The sequence below is a fragment of the Choloepus didactylus genome, chromosome 4 (genome assembly GCF_015220235.1).
Source record: "Choloepus didactylus isolate mChoDid1 chromosome 4, mChoDid1.pri, whole genome shotgun sequence".
Lineage (NCBI taxonomy): Eukaryota > Metazoa > Chordata > Mammalia > Pilosa > Megalonychidae > Choloepus > Choloepus didactylus.
In genome coordinates, this window is record NC_051310.1 from 28,518,673 (window position 1) to 28,539,292 (window position 20,620).

Below are 20,620 nucleotides of genomic sequence, written 5' to 3' on the forward strand. Positions count from 1 at the left end.
TCGGGATTTGCATATGCGCCTCAGGGCCCTTCCCCTTTCTATGTTCACCAGAACTCCAAAAATCCTCCGCTTTTATTTTGGAGTTTTTTGTGCTGTTTTTTCTATGCCTGTCTCCTCTCTGCTGGGCTGGCTGCTCTCAGATTCTCTGGTGTCTGGTCTCAGTCTATCTATGGTTGGAGTTTGAATCAGTAGAATGAGTTTCCGATAAGGGCAGCCACTGAAGTTCTCCCTTCTCCTTCCCGGAGCTGACAGCCCCTCCTCCCACGGGACTGAGCCTGGCAGGGAGGGGCGCGGGTCCGCTGGCCGCAAAAACTTACAGATTTTGCTGATCTCAGCAGTTCCACGTTTTCATGAGTGTTGTATGAAGTATGCCCAAAGTCAGATTGCTCTGTGGTGTCCAGTCCACGCAGTTCCTGGCTTTCTACCTACTTTCCTGGAGGAGTAACTAAAACATACAGCTCACCAGTCTGCATCTTGCCCCGCCTCCCGTTGTTCATTTTTAACACCAGGCATTTAGGGCTGTAAATTTTCCTCTCAATGCTGTTTTCTCTGTATGCCATAAATTTTGACATGTTGTGTTCTTGTTTTCATTCATCTTGAGATATTTACTGATTTCTCTTGTAATTTCTTCTTTGACCAACTGATTGTTTAAGAGTGTGTTGTTTAACTTCTATATATTTGTGGATTTTCCAGTTCTTCATCTGTTATTGATTTCCAGCTTCATTACATTATGATCAGAGAAGAGTTATTGTATAGTTTCAATCTTTTCAAATTTATTGAGACTTGTTTTGTTACCCAACATGTGATCTATGCTGGAGAATGATCCGTGAGCACTTGAGAATAATGTATAACCTGCTGACTTGGGGTAAAATGTTTTGTATAACTGTTAGAGCTAGTTCATTTATTATATTTTTCAAGTTCTCTGTTTCCTTATTGATCTGTCCAGATGTTCTATCTATTGATGAGACCTGTGTGTTGAAGTCTACAACTATTATTGTAGAGGTGTCTATTTCTCCCTTCAGTTTTGTCAGTGTTTGCCTCTTGTACTTTGGGGCACCATGATTAGGTTCATAAATATTTATGATTGTTATTTCTTCTTGGTGGATTGCCCTTCTTGGTGGAGAGCTCAGAAAGAGAAATACTTGGAGAATGTTTAGAGGAAGGCCCCCAGAGGAGCTGAGAGAACCACTGAAGCCAAACACAAACAAAAATAACTTTGTGTTTTTTAACAGTTTTTCACTTAAAGTCTATTTAGTCTGAAATTAGTATAGCTACCACAGTTATCTTTTGGTTACTGTTGTGTGGAATATATTTTTCAAATCTTTCACTTTCAATCTTTTTGTGTCTTTTGGTCTAAGGTGAGTCCTTTGTAGGCAGCATATAATTCAATCACACTTTTGTATCCTTCTACCAATCTGTGTCTTTTGATGGGGGAGTTTAATCCATCAACATTTAATGTTATTACTATAAAGGCATTATTTCAACCATTTTATCCTTTGGCTTTTATATGTCATATCTTATTTTTGTCTCTCTTTTTACCTTTTAGTTACCTTTTTTTTTTTTTGATAATCTTCATTTCTACACTCTCCTCCAAACTTCTCTCTCCTGTCTTTCCCTTTCAGCCTGAAGAACTTCCTTTTTTATTTCTTGTAGGGAGGGTCTCTCGTTGACAAACTCTTATCAGTTTCTGTTTATCTGTGAATATTTTAAACTCCCCCTCATTATTGAAGGACAGTTTCTGTGGCTAAAGAATTCTTGGCTGGCAGTGTTTCTCTTTCAATATCTTAAATATAGCATACCATTGCCTTCTCACCTCCATGGTTTCTGATGAGAAATTGGCACTAAGTCTTATTGAGGATCCCTTATATGAAACAAATTGCTATTCCCTTGCTGCTTTCAAAATTCTTTCTTTATCTTTGGCATTTGACATTCTGATTAGTATGTGTCTCAGAGGAAGTCCACTAGGATTTACTCCATTTTGGGTACATTGCACTTCTTGGACATGTCTATTTATGTATTTCATAAGAGTTGGGAAATTTTCAGACATTATTTCCTCAAATATTCTTTCTGCCCCATTTGCCCCTCTCTTCTTCTTCTATGATACCCATGCCACATGTTTGTACACTTCATGCCATCATTCAAATCTCTGAGACCCTGCTCAATTTTTTCCCCATTCTGTGCTGGTTTGAAGCTGTTATATATTCCAGAAAAGGTCATATCCTTTTAATCCATTCTTGTGGGTGCAGACTTATTGTGGGTGGGACCTTTTGATTAGGTGGTTTCAATCAAGATGTGACCTACCCAATTCAAGGTGGGTCTTAATCCTTTACTGGAGTCCTTTATGAGAGGATAAAGGACAGAAAAATGCCAGAGAGCTCAGAAAGAGAAACACCCAGAGAAAGCTTAGAGGAAGGCCCCCAGAGGAGCTGAGAGAGCCTCTGAAGCCAGGAGCTGAAAGCAATGAAACCCAGGAGAGGACCAGCAGACACCAGCCATGTGCCTTGCCATCTGACAGAGGAACCCTGGATGTCAGTGGCCTTTCTTCAGAAAAGGTATTGTCCTGTCAATGCCTTAATTTGGACATTTCCATGACCTTAGAACTGTAAATTTGTAAACTAATAAATCTCCGTTGTAAAAGCCAACCCATTTCTGGTAAATGGTATTCTGGCAGCTTTAGCAAACTGAAACACATTCTTTTCTCCATCTGTTCTGGCTGTAGGATTTCTATTATCCTGTATTTTAGCTTGCTGATTGTTTCTTCTGCCTTTCAGATCTGCTGTTGTGTTCCTCTAGTGCATTTTTTTTTTAAAATTCATTTTTATTGAGATAAATTCACATACCATGCAGTCATACAAAGCATACATTCAGTTGTTCACAGTACTGTTATATAGTTGTTCATTCATCACCAAAATTAATTTTTGAACATTTTCATTACCACACACACAAAAGTAATAAGAATAAAAATTAAAGTGAAAAAGAACAATTAAAGTAAAAAAGAACACTGGGTGCTTTTTTTTTTGCCCCCGTTTTTCTACTCATCCAGCCATACACTGGACAAAGGAGAGTGTCATACACATGGCTTTCCCAATCACATTGTCCCCCCTCATAAGCTACATTTTTATACAATCGTCTTCAAGATTCATGGGTTCTGGGTTGTAGTTTGATCGTTTCAAGTATCTACCAGGTATTGTGGTTTTATAAAGAGTTTAAAACATAAACAAAGAAATTCAAATTGGACATTTGTCAAGATCCTGAAATATCTCAGCTGACATTTGAAAATCCTGTGGTACAGCCCTTTTCCTTCTGGGTCCTGAAGGCAGTGATTTCAGAGTGCATGCATTCTGGGCCAAAGGAATGTCCAGTCCTTCCCGCACACAGTGTATTGCATTTTTTTTCATTGCATTTTTTTTTTATTTATTTTTATTTTAATCTTCATTTTATTGAGATATATTCACATACCACGCAGTCATACAAAACAAATCATACTTTCAATTGTTTACAGTACCATTACATAGTGGTACAATCATCACCCAAATCAATCCCTGACACCTTCATTAGCACACACACAAAAATAACAAGAATAATAATTAGAGTGAAAAAGAGCAATTGAAGTAAAAAAGAACACTGGGTACCTTTGTCTGTTTGTTTCCTTCCCCTATTTTTCTACTTATCCGTCCATAAACTAGACAAAGTGGAGTGTGGTCCTTATGGCTTTCCCAATCCCATTGTCACCCCTCATAAGCTACATTTTTATACAACTGTCTTCGAGATTCATGGGTTCTGGGTTGTAGTTTGATAGTTTCAGGTATCCACCACCAGCTACCCCAATTCTCTAGAACCTAAAAAGGGTTGTCTAAAGTGTGCATAAGAGTGCCCACCAGAGTGACCTCTCGGCTCCCTTTGGAATCTCTCTGCCACTGAAGCTTATTTCATTTCCTTTCATATCCCCCTTTTGGTCAAGAAGATGTTCTCCGTCCCACGATGCCAGGTCTACATTCCTCCCCGGGAGTCATATTCCACGTTGCCAGGGAGAGTCACTCCCCTGGGTGTCTGATCCCACGTAGGGGGGAGGGCAGTGATTTCACCTTTCAAGTTGGCTTAGCTAGAGAGACAGGGCCACATCTGAGCAACAAAGAGGCATTCGGGAGGAGGCTCTTAGGCACAACCATAGGGAGGCCTAGCCTCTCCTTTGCAGCAACCGTCTTCCCAAGGGTAAAACCTGTGGTAGAGGGCTCAACCCATCAAACCACCAGTCCCCTATGTCTGTGGTCATGTTAGCAACCATGGAGGTGGGGTAGGCGAATACCCTTGCATTTCTAGTGCATTTTTTATCTCTTCTATGTGTATTTCATTCCCATAAGTTCTATTATATTTCTTTTTATACTTTAAAATTCTTCTTTATGCTCACCCAGTATCTTCTTAATATCCTATATCTCTTTATGCGTATTTTCCTTCATCCCTTTTAATTAATTTAGGAGATTTATTTGAATATCTTTGATTATTTGTTACAAATTCTGTGTCTCCTCCAAAATTTTAATTTGTTCTTGTGATTGGGCCATGTCTTCCTCTTTCTTAGCATGTCTTATAATTTTTTGCTGATGTCTAGGTATCTGATTATCTTGATAAGTTTACTGTAAGGCCAGTTGCTCTCTCTTGCCTAGGGTTTTATTGTTGATTGGCTTTGTGTAAAGGCTTTTCTTCAATGTTTGGTCCAACTTATTCTGGGCATTTAGAATAGCCTGAGTTTAACTGGTTAGGTTTTCTCAGCTCTTCTTCATCTGATTCTTGGATAAGCAGTACAATTTTTAAGATTACACTATTTGTGCAATTGTTTCACCCACCCCCCTTCCCAAGAGAAAGCTTCCTTTCTTCTGTTCCTTCTTGGGGAATCTTGATCTGTTCTGTTTGTTTTTGTTTTGCCTCTTTTTTTTTTTTTTAACACTCCTTTCATTGTATTTAGCTGCTTTTGCCAGCAGTGCAAATTCTGGGGGGAAGGTCACCCCAGAGAGAGCTTTCACAAGTCAGTATTTCCCAGGCTAAACAGAGGCAGGAATCCGTGAAGGTGGTGCAGACCATCTCCAAAGAACCCTAGGGACACCAAAAACCTTTTTGTCAACTCCATGAAGCTGCACTTTCCTGGCCTGCCCAGCAGATATTGCCCTTCAGTAAACTCTTTCCCATAGCCCTAAGGAGGCCATGTGTCTTTAAATCTCCACTATCTCCACCACTGTTGTGGGTAGCTTTGAAACAATGGCAGCAGCCTTCCCTGTCTGGTGCCATCCTGTCCATGGCAGGCTGAAACAGCAGCTTGGGTTGGAACCCAGCAATCTGCATTCATTGATCAAAAGCCATGATCAATGCTCAGCAGTTCTCCCTTTCTCTCCCAATTCTTGGGGAAAAGGACTTCCATGTCCCTGTCTATCCACAGTAGCCAACCAGGGACCAGACCCCAAGGCAGACCCTCAAGAGTGGGGCATGGTGCTGGCAGCTTTTGCAGAATGAGCTACTCACGGCTCTTTACTGCAGTTTCTCAGCCTCTTCATCTTGCTCTTCCCTGGATTATGTACAGTGCTCCCCTGGCCTCTGGACCCCCAGAACAGTTGCTTCAGAGAGATTCTGCCTGTCTACTAGCTGTTTTGGAGGAGGAGTAAGTCCTGGAACTCCTTACTTTGCCATCTTTTCTGGAAGTTTCCATCTGATTCTGTCTATATTTTAAACTTGGTAAACATTATTTTCTTTTGTGTAGTCAAAGTTAATTTATATTTTCTGTATATTTACCCTTTTTGTTGCTTCTCATCCCCTCCTGCACTGCTATGCTGCCACATGGGAAAAATTTCTTTCTGTGTTAACAATTGCCTTTAATGGGAGAAAATGTTTGGAAACCATGTATCTGATAAGAGACTGATATCTTGCATATATAAAGAAATCCTATAACTCAATGACAATAGCACAAACAGACCAATTATAAAGTAGGAAAAAGACATGAAAAGACATTTCTTCAAAGAGGAAATACAAATGGCTAAAAAACACATGAAAAAATGTTCATATTCACTAGCTATTAGGGAAATTAAAATAAAGTCTACAATGAGATATCATCTCATGCCAATAAAAATGGCTGCTATTAAACAAACAGGAAACTACAAGTGCTGGAGAGGATGTGGAGAAATTGGAACTTTGATTCATTGCTGGTAGGACTGTATAAAGGTACAGCTGCTGTGGAAGACAATCTGGTGGTTCCTTGGAAAACTAAATATCAAGTTACCCTACAATCCAGCAATTTCACTTCTCAGTATATACCTAGATCTGAAAGCGGTGACATGAACAGACATTTACACACTGATGTTCATAGTGGCATTATTCACAATTGCCAAGAGATGGAAACAATCCAAGTGTCCTTCAACAGATGAGTGGATAAACAAAATGTGATATATACATATGATGGAATATTATGCAGCAGTAAGAAGGAATGAGGTCCTGAAACATATGACAACATGAATGAATCTTGAAGACATAATGCTGAGTGAAATAAGCCAGACCAAAATGAGAGATATTGTCTGTTACCACTAATGTGAACTCCATGAACAGTGGAAAATAAGTGTCTTATAATCTAGAATATAGGGAACCTAAAGATAAACAGAAGCTAGTAAAGGGGGAATGATAATCTAATATTACAGATATGGTAATGAGGGTGAACATAATGACATGAGAATGGACAGGTGTGATTATGGTTCATTAATAGGATTATAAATATCAGTGCCGCATGTTCGAAAGTGTTGTTTAAAGGCATGTAGCCCACAAAGTAGCACTACAAACATAGGTGTTAGCATGATATACATATAAGGTATGACACCGGTACAAAGAGTTAACAACAGAGTGGTATATGGAAAAACTTCCCCTTACGTATTATAGATATATTTAATAGGAATATCTTACCAGTACTACACTCATATTAGGGATGAATAATTAGTGGCTGATAAGAGCTCTCGGATGTTTTATGTTATGATAATTCTTTAAAATTGAGAATAATGATAATTGTACAACTATCTGAAGATAATGTGAGAAACTGACCATTTATCTTGGGATAGGATATATGCTATGTGAAATTAGGACCCCACTACTTAATAAATCAGGCCCTCCATCTTGAGGCTTGCACTTGTGAAACTTAGGGCTGCGAGAACCTCCTTTGTTGCTCAGATGTAGCCTTTCTCTCTCTAAGCCCAATTCAGCAAATAAATTCATTAACTCCCCCCCCCACACACACACGTGGGACATGACTCCCAGGGGAATGAATCTCCCTGGTGACATGTGACACAACTCTCAGGAATGAGCCTGGCCCTGGCAGTGAGGGATTGAAAATGCCTACTCGATCAAAGGGGAAAAAGAAACATAACAAAATAAGGTTACAGTGACTAAGAGATCTCAAATAGAGTTGAAAGGCTATCCTGGAGGTTTCTCTTATGCAAGCTCCAGTTAGATATCCCAAATGGCCACAATATGTCATGCCCTTACCAACAGTAGTCCGAAAATACCTAGGTACCTATCTGAGAGTCTATAAAAAAGGAGTAGCAACAGACAAGATAGAATTTAACAAAGGTTTACAAATACTGGAACTTTATATATATATATGCTAAGGTATAATAGCTAGAAGGAAATAACTGAAATGGTACAACTGTAACCTATAACATTCTTTGACATTTGCTCTATTGCTATTTATTGAATTGTGCTTTGAAAGTTTTCACCTTTCTGTATATATCCTATCTTTCACAATAGGTAAAGAACTGAAACTGTGGAACTGTAACCCATAACATTTTTTGAAATTACCTATATAACTGCTTGTTGAGCTGTACTTTGAAAGTAACACCTCTGTGTATATGTTATATTTTACAATAATGGAAATAACTGAAATTGTGGAACTGTAATCCATAACATTCTTTGAAATTTTCTCTCTATCTACTTGTTAAATCGTACTTTGAAAGTTATTACTGTTATGTATATATGTTAAAGTTCACAATAAAAAATGCATAAAAAAGAATTGCCCTTAGAAATCCCTTTAATATGAGTTTACTGGTGATAAATTATCTCAATTTTTCTTTGCTTGAAAATATATTTCTTTGCCTTCAGTTCTGAAGGATCTTTTTGCTGGGTCAGGAGTTATTTATTATTGTTATACTTCTGTTCTGCTCTTTGGATATGTCATTCTCTTGCTTCATGGATTCCCTTATTTTTATTGACAAGTCACCTATCAGTCTTATCTTTGGTTTTTAGTATTTTACAATGTGTTTTGATGTGATTTTCTTTGTATTTATCCTTTTGGGGTTCACAGTATTTCTTCAATCTGTCACTTGAGGTCTCATGAGGTTGGAAAATTCTCGTCAAATAGTATTTTTCTTTCATTCTTTCTCTTCTCTTGACTCCAATATTAGGAATGTTGGATATTTTACTATCCCATATGTTTCTTATTTTCTTTTTCTTCTTGCTTCAGACTGGATATATTTTTCTGACCTATCTTCCAGGCTACTAATTATATCTTCAGCTGTGTCTAATCTGTTGCTTAAACCAAGTATTTAGTTTTTAAAATTTTAGTTATTGAAATTTTTAATATAGAATTTCCATGTGATCCTTTCTTATAGTTTCTGGTTCTTCTTTTAAATTGTCTATCTTTTCATTTAATTTCTTAATGTATTAATTATGGTTATTTTAAAATCTGTGTTTGGTTATTTCAATATCTCAATCTCTTTTGAACAATTCTGTTGTCTGTTTTTTTCTGAGTTTTCCATAAGTTCTTCTTTTTGTAGACATAGTTATTTTTTATTGACTCAAAGCTGGATTTCAGTCCTTGTGAGGGCTCATCTATTTCCAGTTATCCCTTACTTTTAGAATGAAACTGAGATCCTGAGGTTTTAGGAACTGTCCTCCTCAGTGAGTTCTGAATTCAAATTTTTATTTCTCTAACCTTATGAGATTACCTAAATTGATGCTTACAATTCAAGAAATGCCTCAGGTGAAAACAACCAAATGTTAGGGTCACCTCTTAGGGCTTTTCTTTTCTCATTTCAAGTCCTTGCTTCCTTCATGTCCCTCCAATACCTTTAAACAGACTTAACTTTTATTTTTTTTGCCCAGCTCCTCTACTTGTTCTAAGACAAACAGGTGATCTGATATAAATTAATCTCCATAGCTAGAAGCAACATTCTGGGCTTTAGTATTCTTGAAGACAGCATATAATAGTTCTTAGCATATGGTTTAAAATTTAAAATTTTTTTAATAGAACAATTGTAAGTTTACAGAAAATTTGTGCAGAAAGAACAGAGAGGGTATGATTTTTGTGTAAGATATTTATGGCTTAAAAATTCTGGCCCTACCCCTTAGTAACTTTGTGACCTAGGGAAATATATTTGACCTCTCTGTGTTAATATTTTACTTATATGAATAATGGAAATAATAATCCCTACTTCAAAGGGCTGTTTTTTATTGAGGGTTAAACAAATAAAATGTTTAGCATAGTGCCTAGAACATATTAAGCATGTAAAGATGATAAGTTTCTTCACCAAGAAAATGGAGTTAATATTCCACAACACATGGCTTCTTAAAAGACTGAATTGTGATTATGTATGTAAAACTCTTTAAAGGCTGTACTGTACTAGAGAAATAAAAGCAGAATAATTATTTCAAAAGCATACTGACTGGTTCTTTGGTGCTAGGCTGTGTGCCAAATGCTTACCTGCATTATCTCATTCAATACTTATAATTACCACATGAAGCTGGAACACTTATTACTCTTATTTTGCAGATGAGGAACCTGAGGCTAGGAGAGATTACATGGCTTATCCGTGGTTACATAGTGAGTAAGCCGAGAGGCCAGAGATCAAGCCCAACCCAAACGAATTTCAGAGGCAGAGTTCTTAACCCCTCTCCTATTCTCATCTCACTAAGCTTGTCTTCTCTTTCCAAAAGAAAAATAGTTTTTTATATTTCAGAATCTTGACCAGGCCTTGGTATAAAATAAGTAATCATTAAAATTTATTGATTCACTGACATCCACGCCAATAAAATCTGCTAACACTGTAATAATAGAATGAAATAGTTCAGGAAGAGGATGCCTAATGTTGTTTTTTAGCTTCCAACTATGGAAGTGAAAGTAATTAGGATGGATTAAGATAAACTGGGAGTAAGAACAAATTAAGAATTTGATCTTAAAGAGAAGTCATGACCCATAATTTAGAAGCCAGTTTTATTGCATCTGAAGCCCCAGCATATTCAATCAAGAGTGGCTATTACTGGAGGCCATATTGCAGTTTCCATTGTACTTACATGTGAGTCATTTTACTCAAATTGTAGAAGGAATATGATTCCAGCCGCTGCAGAGTTGCATCTATTGATAAGTAGCTGAATGTCACAAAAAATATAAGACAAAGTAGGAAGTTAGCAAGGTTTGCACTCCAAACATACTATTAATTTTGATGTAACTTCTTTGTCAGAGGCTTCCCAGATCATGCAACATGCACTATCTGCATGGTTTCTTCTTTATTAGATTAAAGTTCATTACTACTTTTTTTTTTTTTATCCTATGATACCTGAAGTTTCCTAATATAAGTCCTATTCATCTGTCAGGTCTAATTCAATTGTCACTTCCTTCAGAAGTTCCCCTCTACCCTAGATTCCTGATTAGGACAATTCCCCATAGAATATCCTCATAGTACCATGAACTTTGCCTTTCAATAATTACCACAGTGTGATTTTATGATTGTTTATTTGGTAGCTGATTTATGTTGTCTCACGCATTAGACTACAAGTTCTCTGTAATGGAGAATACTATGTCTGCTTGTAGTGGCATTGGATCTTGAGTGCCTTTCATAGCGCTTAGCATCTAGGAGACTCTCAATGTGGAAGTGAAAGAATGAGTGAATGAATGAGCTATTCAAAATAGCAGAAAATGCAAGAACTTAGAAAAAGCCACAGGAAGGAATGAGATGGCATTTTAATGGAGTGTCTAATAATATGGCATTAGAAATATAATTTCAGAAAGGATAAAGAGAAATCCACAATCCTCTAATGGAATACTCCAAGGAGTGTTGGCTACATATTCTCTCAAGACTATCTTCTTGATTTTGATTGAGACTGAAACTTCAAGACTTGTCTTGAACTTACCAAAAGAAACTCAAATAAAAGTTCGGTACTAAAAAAGGGAGAAAAGAAAAACTAAATGTAATTTGTCAAGAATATGTAAGTAATGATGTTTCAAATCGTCTCCTCAAACTCCGTCTTGTAATGAGAACAACTAAAGCAGCCAAATTCAATGACCATTTTCCATTGGGATGAATTTCTTATGATATTTGGGAAAATTAATAATTAATAAATGGTGTCCACTCATAGTCATAGCAGAGATTCTCAACTATGCCAAACAATTTCACTACGTGGTGGATTTTTAAACATAGAGATATACAAGATCCAGTCCAGGATAATTAAATTGGAGTTTATGAGAAATGGGTAGGCATTTTTATTTTTACAAAGCTTCCCAGGTGATTCAAATGTGTAGGCAAGGTTGAAAAGCACTGGCTTACAGTTTGAATTTAATCTTCCAGTAGAATACTTTGATTGATACAATATTTATAAGAGCACCATTGACTATTACAACCTGAGTTTTTATCATGGTGATTGAGAATCCTAATGACCCTGTAGTTTCTGTTTTGGATTTCCTACTTCCTAACAAATTATCCTTTGATTTACCAGGTCTCCCAAACTATAGTCCCTTGTGGATAACAACATTATATACATTATTTTGACCCAAACAGCCTATCTTCAATGTTGAGGAAACAATGGAAAATGCTGAAAAGAATAAATTTGTTATGTAGAGACTGTGGGAATTTATAATGAATGAAACTGAGCCATCTAAAGAGCAAGACTCATTTTGAGGGCTGTCAACTTGTTTCCTTCACCATATATCATTTCCATTGCTCCAAAATTTCTCCTGAATTTCTTAGTTTAGAAGTGTGAGCCTTTCTCAAGGTATTAGTGGGATAGTCTTTCAAACCTTGTCATAAGTACTGGAGTTCCAGTTTCCCCACCATAAGGACACCTCCTAAGAAGAGTGCTATACCTTGTTCTGGAGACAACATGTAGGCATCATTCATTCAGTGGGATATAAGGGCCAATTCCCTGCTTATTTCCTTTTTTTTTTTTTTTTTCATGACCAGGAAAAAATCAGATCCCATCCCTTCCACAAATATCTTCTTAGCATGTAAATCTTGTGCACTTGGGTGACCATATCATTTATCATCCAAACTAGGATATTTTTGCAAGTGAAAACAGGCTGTTATTAATAACTATGTCAGACTAACAAGTGGGAATTTGGATCATCCCAGGCAAACATACCTAGGATCATCTTGGCAATCTCTCCCTTCCTGAGATGTACCAGCTCTTTAATTATTCATTCACATGTATGCGCTTTCATTCGATGAATATCTATTGAACAGTTACTGTATGCCAGATATCTTTCTGGGCATTAACAAAACAGATCTATTCCCTAACTTGCAGGGTGGTAGGAAATGTAGACAGGTAAATGGAATTAACATGCACGGTTGATAAGTGCTCTGGGGTTCAGGGAACACTTAGCCCAGGTTGGAGCACCTAGCACAGTGTCCCTAGAAGGAAACCTCAATAAGGCCTTCGAATCTGCCTGGATATTCTGTCTACCTCAGCCAACCAATGGTCTCCCATTGCCCACCACTTTTATTTCAAATATTTTCCTTGAATTTCTAACTCAAACTCCATTAATACTTTAAATATGTTGCAGAAACAACAAAAGCCTTTAGATGGGAATTCCTTGAATTCACCACCAACAAGATTACCAATTCATCTACACCTTCCCCATCTTTTGTTACTACCTTCTTGTTACAATGCGAAAATTGACCTTCTTCCTGTAGGTCAATCCCTGTATTTGGACTCCACACCCTCCTGCCTCCTCAGAGACTTCGTGTTTTCAAATTGTTCCTCCTTCACTCTGTGTTTAGCTGCTCCATCTCTACTGATGCCTTCTCTAACTGATGCCCCAGTTACATCTACCTCCTTGTGACTCTCAAGTCTCAATTTCTACCCATATCTTTCACCCAAATGCCCTCCACATACACAGCACTCCCAATACTCCTTACTCTGCTTTACTTTTTCCTTTTCCCGTATCTGTTATTTTCTTATCATATTTTTGCATCATTGTCTATCTACTTCCATTCAAATGCAAGCTCCGTGGGGCAGTGATCTTTGTCTGCTTTGTTCCCTGATGTATCCCTAGCTGCTAGAACAGTGATTGGCAAGGGGTAGGGACTGAATAAATATTTGTTGAATGAATGAATAAAAAAGTATGCATGTGTCCTGATGTCTACTTGACATATCTGCTTGATGCCTCAAAGGCATCTCAAATGCCACATGCCCCAAATGAACTCCTAATTTAACCCCTGCCCCTCCTAAGCAAGACCCCAAAAAACTTCTCCTCTATCTCAATGAGTGCCCTCATCAACCACATAGTTTCCTAGTCAGTAACTTGGATGCAATTCTTCTTCATCGCTCCCACCCTCCAAATCAATCAACTATTAAGTTTATCAATTCTCCCTTATTTATTTCTCAAGTCTCACCAATTTTTCTTTTCTCCCTACCATCCATCATTCTTCTATTCTATTTTCCCCTCTCCCCAGGGGCACTGCATCTTCCTCCTCCCTAGCTTTCTGCTACATCCTTGCTGCTCTCTAACTGACTTTTCACAGTACAGACGAGATAATTTTTCTAAATTAATAACCCTATTTCCTTGCCAGCTTAAAACCATTCTGTGGCTCCACATGGTCCTTAGAGAAGAGTTCAGACTCCTTCACCTGACTCACGAGACCCTGCCCCTTGCTACTGCCCCCTCCCAGCCTAAGCTCCAACCCTAACAAACTTACTTCAATTCCTCAGACAGCCTGGCTTTTCCTTTCTGCTTAGAACTATCTTTCCACCTATGTTTGTCTGGATGGTGCAGATTTTAGGTTAGGCATCACTTCCTCCAGGAAACCTGCCCTGACCACAGCCCCCATTCAGGTGTTTCCCTTATGATTCCCCACAGAACCCTGCAACTTCCCCATCATGGCAATCTGCTCATGCTTAGGAATGAAACTGGAGGCTCCAAACATCTAGCATAGCCCTCAGTAAATATTTGTTGAATAAACAGATGAAGTAATAGCCAAGCCATTGGGACATCCATGTGGAGACACCAAATAGACAGTTGTATAGAGAAGATGAGGGAAAGAGAGGAGCTAAAGGTGTATTTGAGGTTTTTAGCTAACAGGATGCTAAATGGTGGTGCTGTTAAAAGGAGAGGGAGTAGAAAAGGAACACTTTGGGAGGAAGATGATGTGATTTTTTTTTTTTTTAATGCTGAGTTTGAAGTGCTTGTGATGATGTTTGGAAGGAAGTTTGTAATGCAGGCCTGAAATGTATGAAAGAATCAGGGCTAGAGATATTCAATTAGGAATTAGCTGCATTAGGTAATAATGAAGCTAAAGGAATGGGGGTGTTCCTAGAGAGGAGTTAGGACAAAATGGACAAAGAAAGAACTGGTATTTAAGAAGTTGGCAGGATAAAAGTAAAATAAAATGGGAAGCCAGGAAAGGAGACTGAGGAAGAGTACCCAGAGCAAGGCAGTAAGAAGTGGGATGGGAGTGCAATATAAAGGAAACCAGAGTAGGCAAGAATTTGAAGAAGGAAGGGCTAGTCAGTAACCACAAAAGTGCCAATGCCCCCTGGGTGCAAAATTACCCTTGGTTGAGGCTGCTGATATGACATAGAAGACACTCTAGAAATGATCGTGAAATGAATACATTTAGTCAGAAACTGTTCAAGCTGCTGTGGTTGTATTGTGATTTGGTGTACCCAATTATCCAGATGACCTGTCAGAGTCAATTAAATGAAACCAAGACCTGATTCACTCCATATGTAGATACACTTTTTGTCAACCCAGTAGGGAAATCCTCTTGCCCCTAACTCTTACTAGACGGCCATTCAGTTTTCTAAGAGTTTTCTAAATTCTTTAAAAAGAATTCTTTGTTTCTAATGCCTTCCTTTTAAGTGAGAGAGCTCAGAGATCACTGACTACATTTATGACAAAATGCAAACATTTGTATTAATGGTGAAAAGTAAATCAAGAATTTGTAACTAGGATAGCTCGATCAGAGATAGATATAGAACTCTATTTATGGGAGAGATTCTCTGTTAAGGTTTTGTCACATCACAAGATATATGAAAATACAACAAGAATTGTGACTTCTGAAGGCCAAATTAATTTAAATTTGCTTTAGGTTTTAAAAATATTCTTTACTAATTAGGGAGTGGAGATGTAACCAGATTAAAAAAAAATCTTACACATAAAGTTTTTATATATATTTAAAATGTAGATATCATTGACTTTTGCAAATACAATATATAAGTATTTTTCTTTATAGAGAACAATTAGGAAGTAACATGTCATACTTGTAAACTTTTTTGTTATAGTCAAAAGAATGACTTACATCCTGGAAATATTAGGCAGATTTGAAAATGCATGACTGGGAATGATTTTCAGATGAGTCTCTGTAAGCTTCCTGTGAAAACAGCAGTTACAGAATTAGAGTTTTAATTGTTGGACTTTTCTAACAATTCACTTTAATTATAAAGAACATGTATCCAGAAGCATGACAGTCCTTAAAACATATAATTTGTCATACATAAAAAAAGTCAATGAAAAACAAACACACAAGGTTTTTCCCAAAAAGACAAGGATTGAAAGTGAGAGTCAGTTGCAGAAAATAAATCTTTGGGTTATCAGTAAACTGCTATGCCTTCCCTATTGTTTCTAACATCACATTCCATTTGTCAACTGAAGGGCAACATAATATGTTTGTAAGTTTATCAGGAATACTGAATTCATATCATATGCTTCCTAATGGACACATCTTAGGATAACATCAAAATATATAGTAAGTACATATTAAGAGGAATTAAATGCATTTGATTTTATCTTAGGTTAAAAACAGTAGTAGGTTACATTCTTTTTGCCCAAGCAAAGTTCTCTTCAACCTTCACCTTGATTTCATTATCTACTTGCTGTAGTTCAGATATGACTGACAAGGAGCTAATTCTTCGTCAAGATTGTGAGACTTCTTTGTTGGATGTGCAACACATACAACATAAAGGTTGTGGCTTTTCCTCCAGTCTGCTTTTGTTTTTGAATATGATTCAGAAGGCTAAGACTCTTTTCCTTTTAAATAATGAAATGTCTTGATGCATTCCAGTATATCTTTCCATCTCTGTGCTCCATTTTTTATGAGTTCCCTTCTTTACTATGGTGACTCTTAACTAAAATCCTGTATGTAAAAGGTATGCCTAGTGTCCTAACTTACGTTGCAAATAACGTGATGCCCCACCACACCTTAACATTTTTTCCATGTGTCTTTTTTTGCTATTTAAATACCTGAAATTGCATTTCTTCCATTTAATACTTCATAGATATAAAATTGCATATTTTTCCCTTCTAGGCTGCAGAGTTATTTCTTAATCTGTTCTCTTGATTTATGCTTGCTTTAGGCTACTCTTTTTCTCAGTGATTGAAACCTATCTGTAACTTGCTTAATCAAATCACCAGCAGGGTCATATTAGTTTATAAAAGGGCCTATTAAACTGAGGGGGAAATGGAAGGAAGTGAATGACGAAAGTGTATATTATCAACCCTTTGCAATCCCTGGTGTTTCACCATGCAGCCCAATGTTGTCTTAACATGATTTCAGAAACTGAGGTCCCATAAATTACCTGTCCTTCCTAGCAGATGCCCCACTTACATTTACAGCGCCTTAATTTTAATTAAATCCTGTTGGTCCAGAAGCTAAAAAGATAGGAAAAGTAAAAGTTGTTCTACTAAAATATTTGTGTAAAATTGGGCCATGCCAAAGGGAAACAAAAGATAAGATACACACTTGTTGGGTATTATCCGAGGAAATTGAGTTTCTTAAGCTCCAGGATAGTATCACTTATAGAGCTGTATTTAAGGCACGGATCTTGAGATCATATTAATTGTAAGATTGCGTACACGGCTCTTAGGTAATGTGGCTCTAAACTGTGTAACATCCACTGACCAGAAGGTTTTTGAGTTTAGTCCATTTTTGAAAGTAAATAACATAGTTAAATAAGAAATGATGGTAAAGTTACAGTGGTTTCTAGGAAGTTTGAATCAGAACAGAAATAGCATTAAACACAACTTAATAGACTTTGGGTTAAAGGTTCAAATAATGTTTATTTTTCCTCAAAGTACGAATTTCTGAAATAGCAAACCAATGTTTCTTGAATTATCACTTTCTCACACACATAAACACACACACACACACTTGAGTCAGAACCAAGCTCTTTGTACTATTGAGTTAGCTGTGGCAGAATATGTTTTAAAAGCCAAAAATATTTGAAATACAAACATTTTGCTTAATTCCACAAACAAGATATTCTGTTCTGCTAGACTTTTCACCAAAGAAAATCCCATCGATACACATAGGCCAGAAAGGATTAGGTATCTCAGAGCTGCTGTCTTGGTAATAATACAATATGCACAATAGATCTTAAAGAAAAGGAGGAAGGAATGCCAACACTCCTAGCTGAGCTGAAAATGAATTATCTGTTTGTTGAGAGAAATTGATTAGTATCATGATGATTATAATACAGCTCGGGACAGAAGACTGATTTCAAACATGCTAAGTGAAAAAAACTATTAAAACGGCCACTTATCATATAAATCACCAAGTTCAATTCCAATGTAGCAGCTTATACATTTTGCCTGGAGTCCAATAGTAATGTGTACAAATAAACCCATTACGGATCTTTTCTTTTCTTTGGTTAACTTTTGGCATAATTTGTCTTGGTTGCTTCTCTAAAATTCACCGCATATCGCTTAAGTTTTACTTTCTGCCAGGCTTTTTTTTTTTTTTTTTTTGCTTTTTATTTTTTTATTTTATTTTTTGCAAATTTCCCCCTTCCAAACAAAGAGATTAAAAAATATTCCATTGACTTTTGAGCTCCATTCCAATATATTTCTTTAAAACACCACCACATGGCTTCTTCATACTGCTTTTGACTTAATGCTTTGCTTCAGTAGTGTGGGCCCCTAATATGGAAAGCATGGGTTGAATTAGGCAAAGGTGTAAGCAGGTAAAATATAAGTTTTTCTTAATAGCAAGTATTTCTAGCATTGAAAAGCTAGTACTACTGAGAATTGCTTTTTATTAAATTTGGAAATAATTGTGAATTTATAGGAAGTTGCAAAGACAGTACAGAGAAGTCCCATGAGCCCTCATGCAGTTTCTCCCAGTGGTAACATTTTGCAGAGCTATGGTATAGTGGCATAACTGGAAACTGATATTAATATAGTAAAAAACAGAATATTTCCATCACCACAATGTTTGAAGTGAGTTTCATTTAGATAGCCTATAGTTGAGTCATGTTTTTTAATTCACTGTATTTATCTTTGTCTTTTAATAGGTGTATTTAGACCACTTAAATTTAATGTAATTATTGGTATGTTAGGGCTTAAGTCTGCTATTTTACTTTTTGTTTTCAGTTTATTCCATCTTTTTCTTTTTTCTTGCCTTCTATGGGTTATTTTAACCATTTTTTAGAACTCTACTTTGATTTATATATAGTTTTATGTCATAAAATTTGCCCTTTTAACCATTTTTGAGTTTACACTAAGTAGCATTAAATACATTTACAGTGTTGTGCTACCATCAACACCCTCTATTACAAAAACTTTTTCATCACCCTGAACAGAAGCTCTGAACCTATTAAGCTCCACGTTCCAGCTCTCCCCAGCTCCTGGTAACCCTTAGTCTACTTTCTTCTCTATGGATTTGCTTATTCTAGATATTTCATATAAATGGAATCATATAGTTTATGGCCTTTTGTGTCTGGCTTCTTTCACTTAGCATGTGTTTTCAAGGTTTATCCATGTTGTAGCATATATCAGAACTTTATTACTTTTTATGGCTGAATAGTATTCCATTGTATAGATGGACCACATTTTGTTTATTCATTCATCTCTTGATAGGCACTTGGGTTATTTCTACCTTTTGGCTATTCTAGATGCTGCTGTAAACATCAGTGTACAAGAATCTTTTTAAATCCTTGCTTTCAATTCTTTTGGGTGTATATCTAGGGGTGGAATTACTAAGACATATGGTAATTCTGTTTAACCTTTTTGTGTAGTGTTTTTTGAGTGGACACTTGGTTTTCTGTTCTATTCCTCTGTAAAGTATTAATTTTTTCATAAGGCAGTTAACTTGGATTTAAACTGCAAACTCTATTTCTTGATCGGTAGCTCAAATCTCAGTTTAGTTCTTTTAACCTTAGCTGTGGTGCTTTGGAGTCTGCCCTGGGCTCCGCTAGAGATTTGGGCATAGTTTCCATATGTGGAATCTGGGACTCCCCCTTTCTGGGAATACCCCTTCAGTTTCCAACATCTGTCCTCTGTTTCTTCAGGCTAGAAAGGCTTCAGGTTTCTATCAGCTGGAGCATTCTCTAAGGCTAGAATCTGTAAAAATGGAAAATTCACCCTTCCTCCAAATGTCAACTTCCCTCCAAAATCTGCCAGCTTTGGGTTATTCTCTCTGGTACCTTCAGATAGGTTTTTTGGTTTTGTTTTGTTGGGATGTTTTGACCAGAGTTGATAGTTGTAATCTGCAAGAGGTTGGTCCAAAAACAGTTATGCAGCCATGTAAAAAGCAGCTCAGTATTACTCTAAATTATTACATAATTATTAATCATATTATATAGTGAACTGTAAACAAATTTAAGAGTAGTGTCAGTTATCAAATCCTAAGGAGAGCCTGTGGGAAACTAAGTTTCTGGGGCCCTTGGAATAGAGATAAAGTATTTTGAAGAAGTTTCTTTGTTGTTAAAATATTTTAAAGTATTATTTGCATATTAACAAGCACTATATAGATCTCAAAGAAAGTGCTCAACTCTAGGCTTAGAACTACATTGCTCATCAACTTTTAGTCTGTGAAATCTGCTCTTTACCCTACAGCAGATTTTTTTTACTTCTAGCCTTTAATCCAATCTTTTAATTCACTGCTGGCTACATGAGACTGTTTATACAGCCTGGAAGGTATAGCCATGTAAATATTGTTCTCAGTTCTCCCTGATCTTGTGCGGTACCTGCCTTTCAGTCTGTAGTGTTTTATAGCCCTCTTGCTGAGCTTCAGAAAGTGATTAGAGGAAGAACAGCAAACATGCCAGTAGAAAGACTTTTGCAGCCCAATTACAACTCCCATTCCTTGACATTCTTTTTTCATTTCTCTTTAATTTTTTTCATTTTTAAAACTTTTAACTTGGAAATAATTTTTAACTAATAAAAATGCAATAATAAAATAGAATATGTTATAACCTTTACTTTTACCGCATTTGCTTTAACATTTGTGTTTTCTCTGTATATGTATGTGCATGTGTTTTTGTATGTGTATATTTATTTCCCATCCATTTGAGCATAAACTAATTATATACAACATGACCCTTTCCCCCTAAACACATAAGTGTATATTTCCTAAGAATAGAAATATTCTCTTGCCTATCCATTGTAGCAATC

General features: G+C 36.7%; 1 protein-coding gene across 3 annotated transcripts in view; it reads right to left on the reverse strand.

The window, feature by feature from the left end:
* Window positions 1–20,620, reverse strand: part of TSHR (thyroid stimulating hormone receptor) — a 205,722-nt gene that overhangs the window by 100,819 nt on the left and 84,283 nt on the right. For all 3 annotated transcript variants that reach the window (XM_037832150.1, XM_037832151.1, XM_037832152.1), the window contains 2 exons: window positions 15,531–15,602; window positions 10,312–10,386 (listed from right to left, as the gene is read on the reverse strand). In XM_037832150.1, coding sequence (XP_037688078.1) covers window positions 10,312–10,386; window positions 15,531–15,602 — 147 coding nt within the window. The remainder of the gene's footprint in view (window positions 1–10,311; window positions 10,387–15,530; window positions 15,603–20,620) is intronic.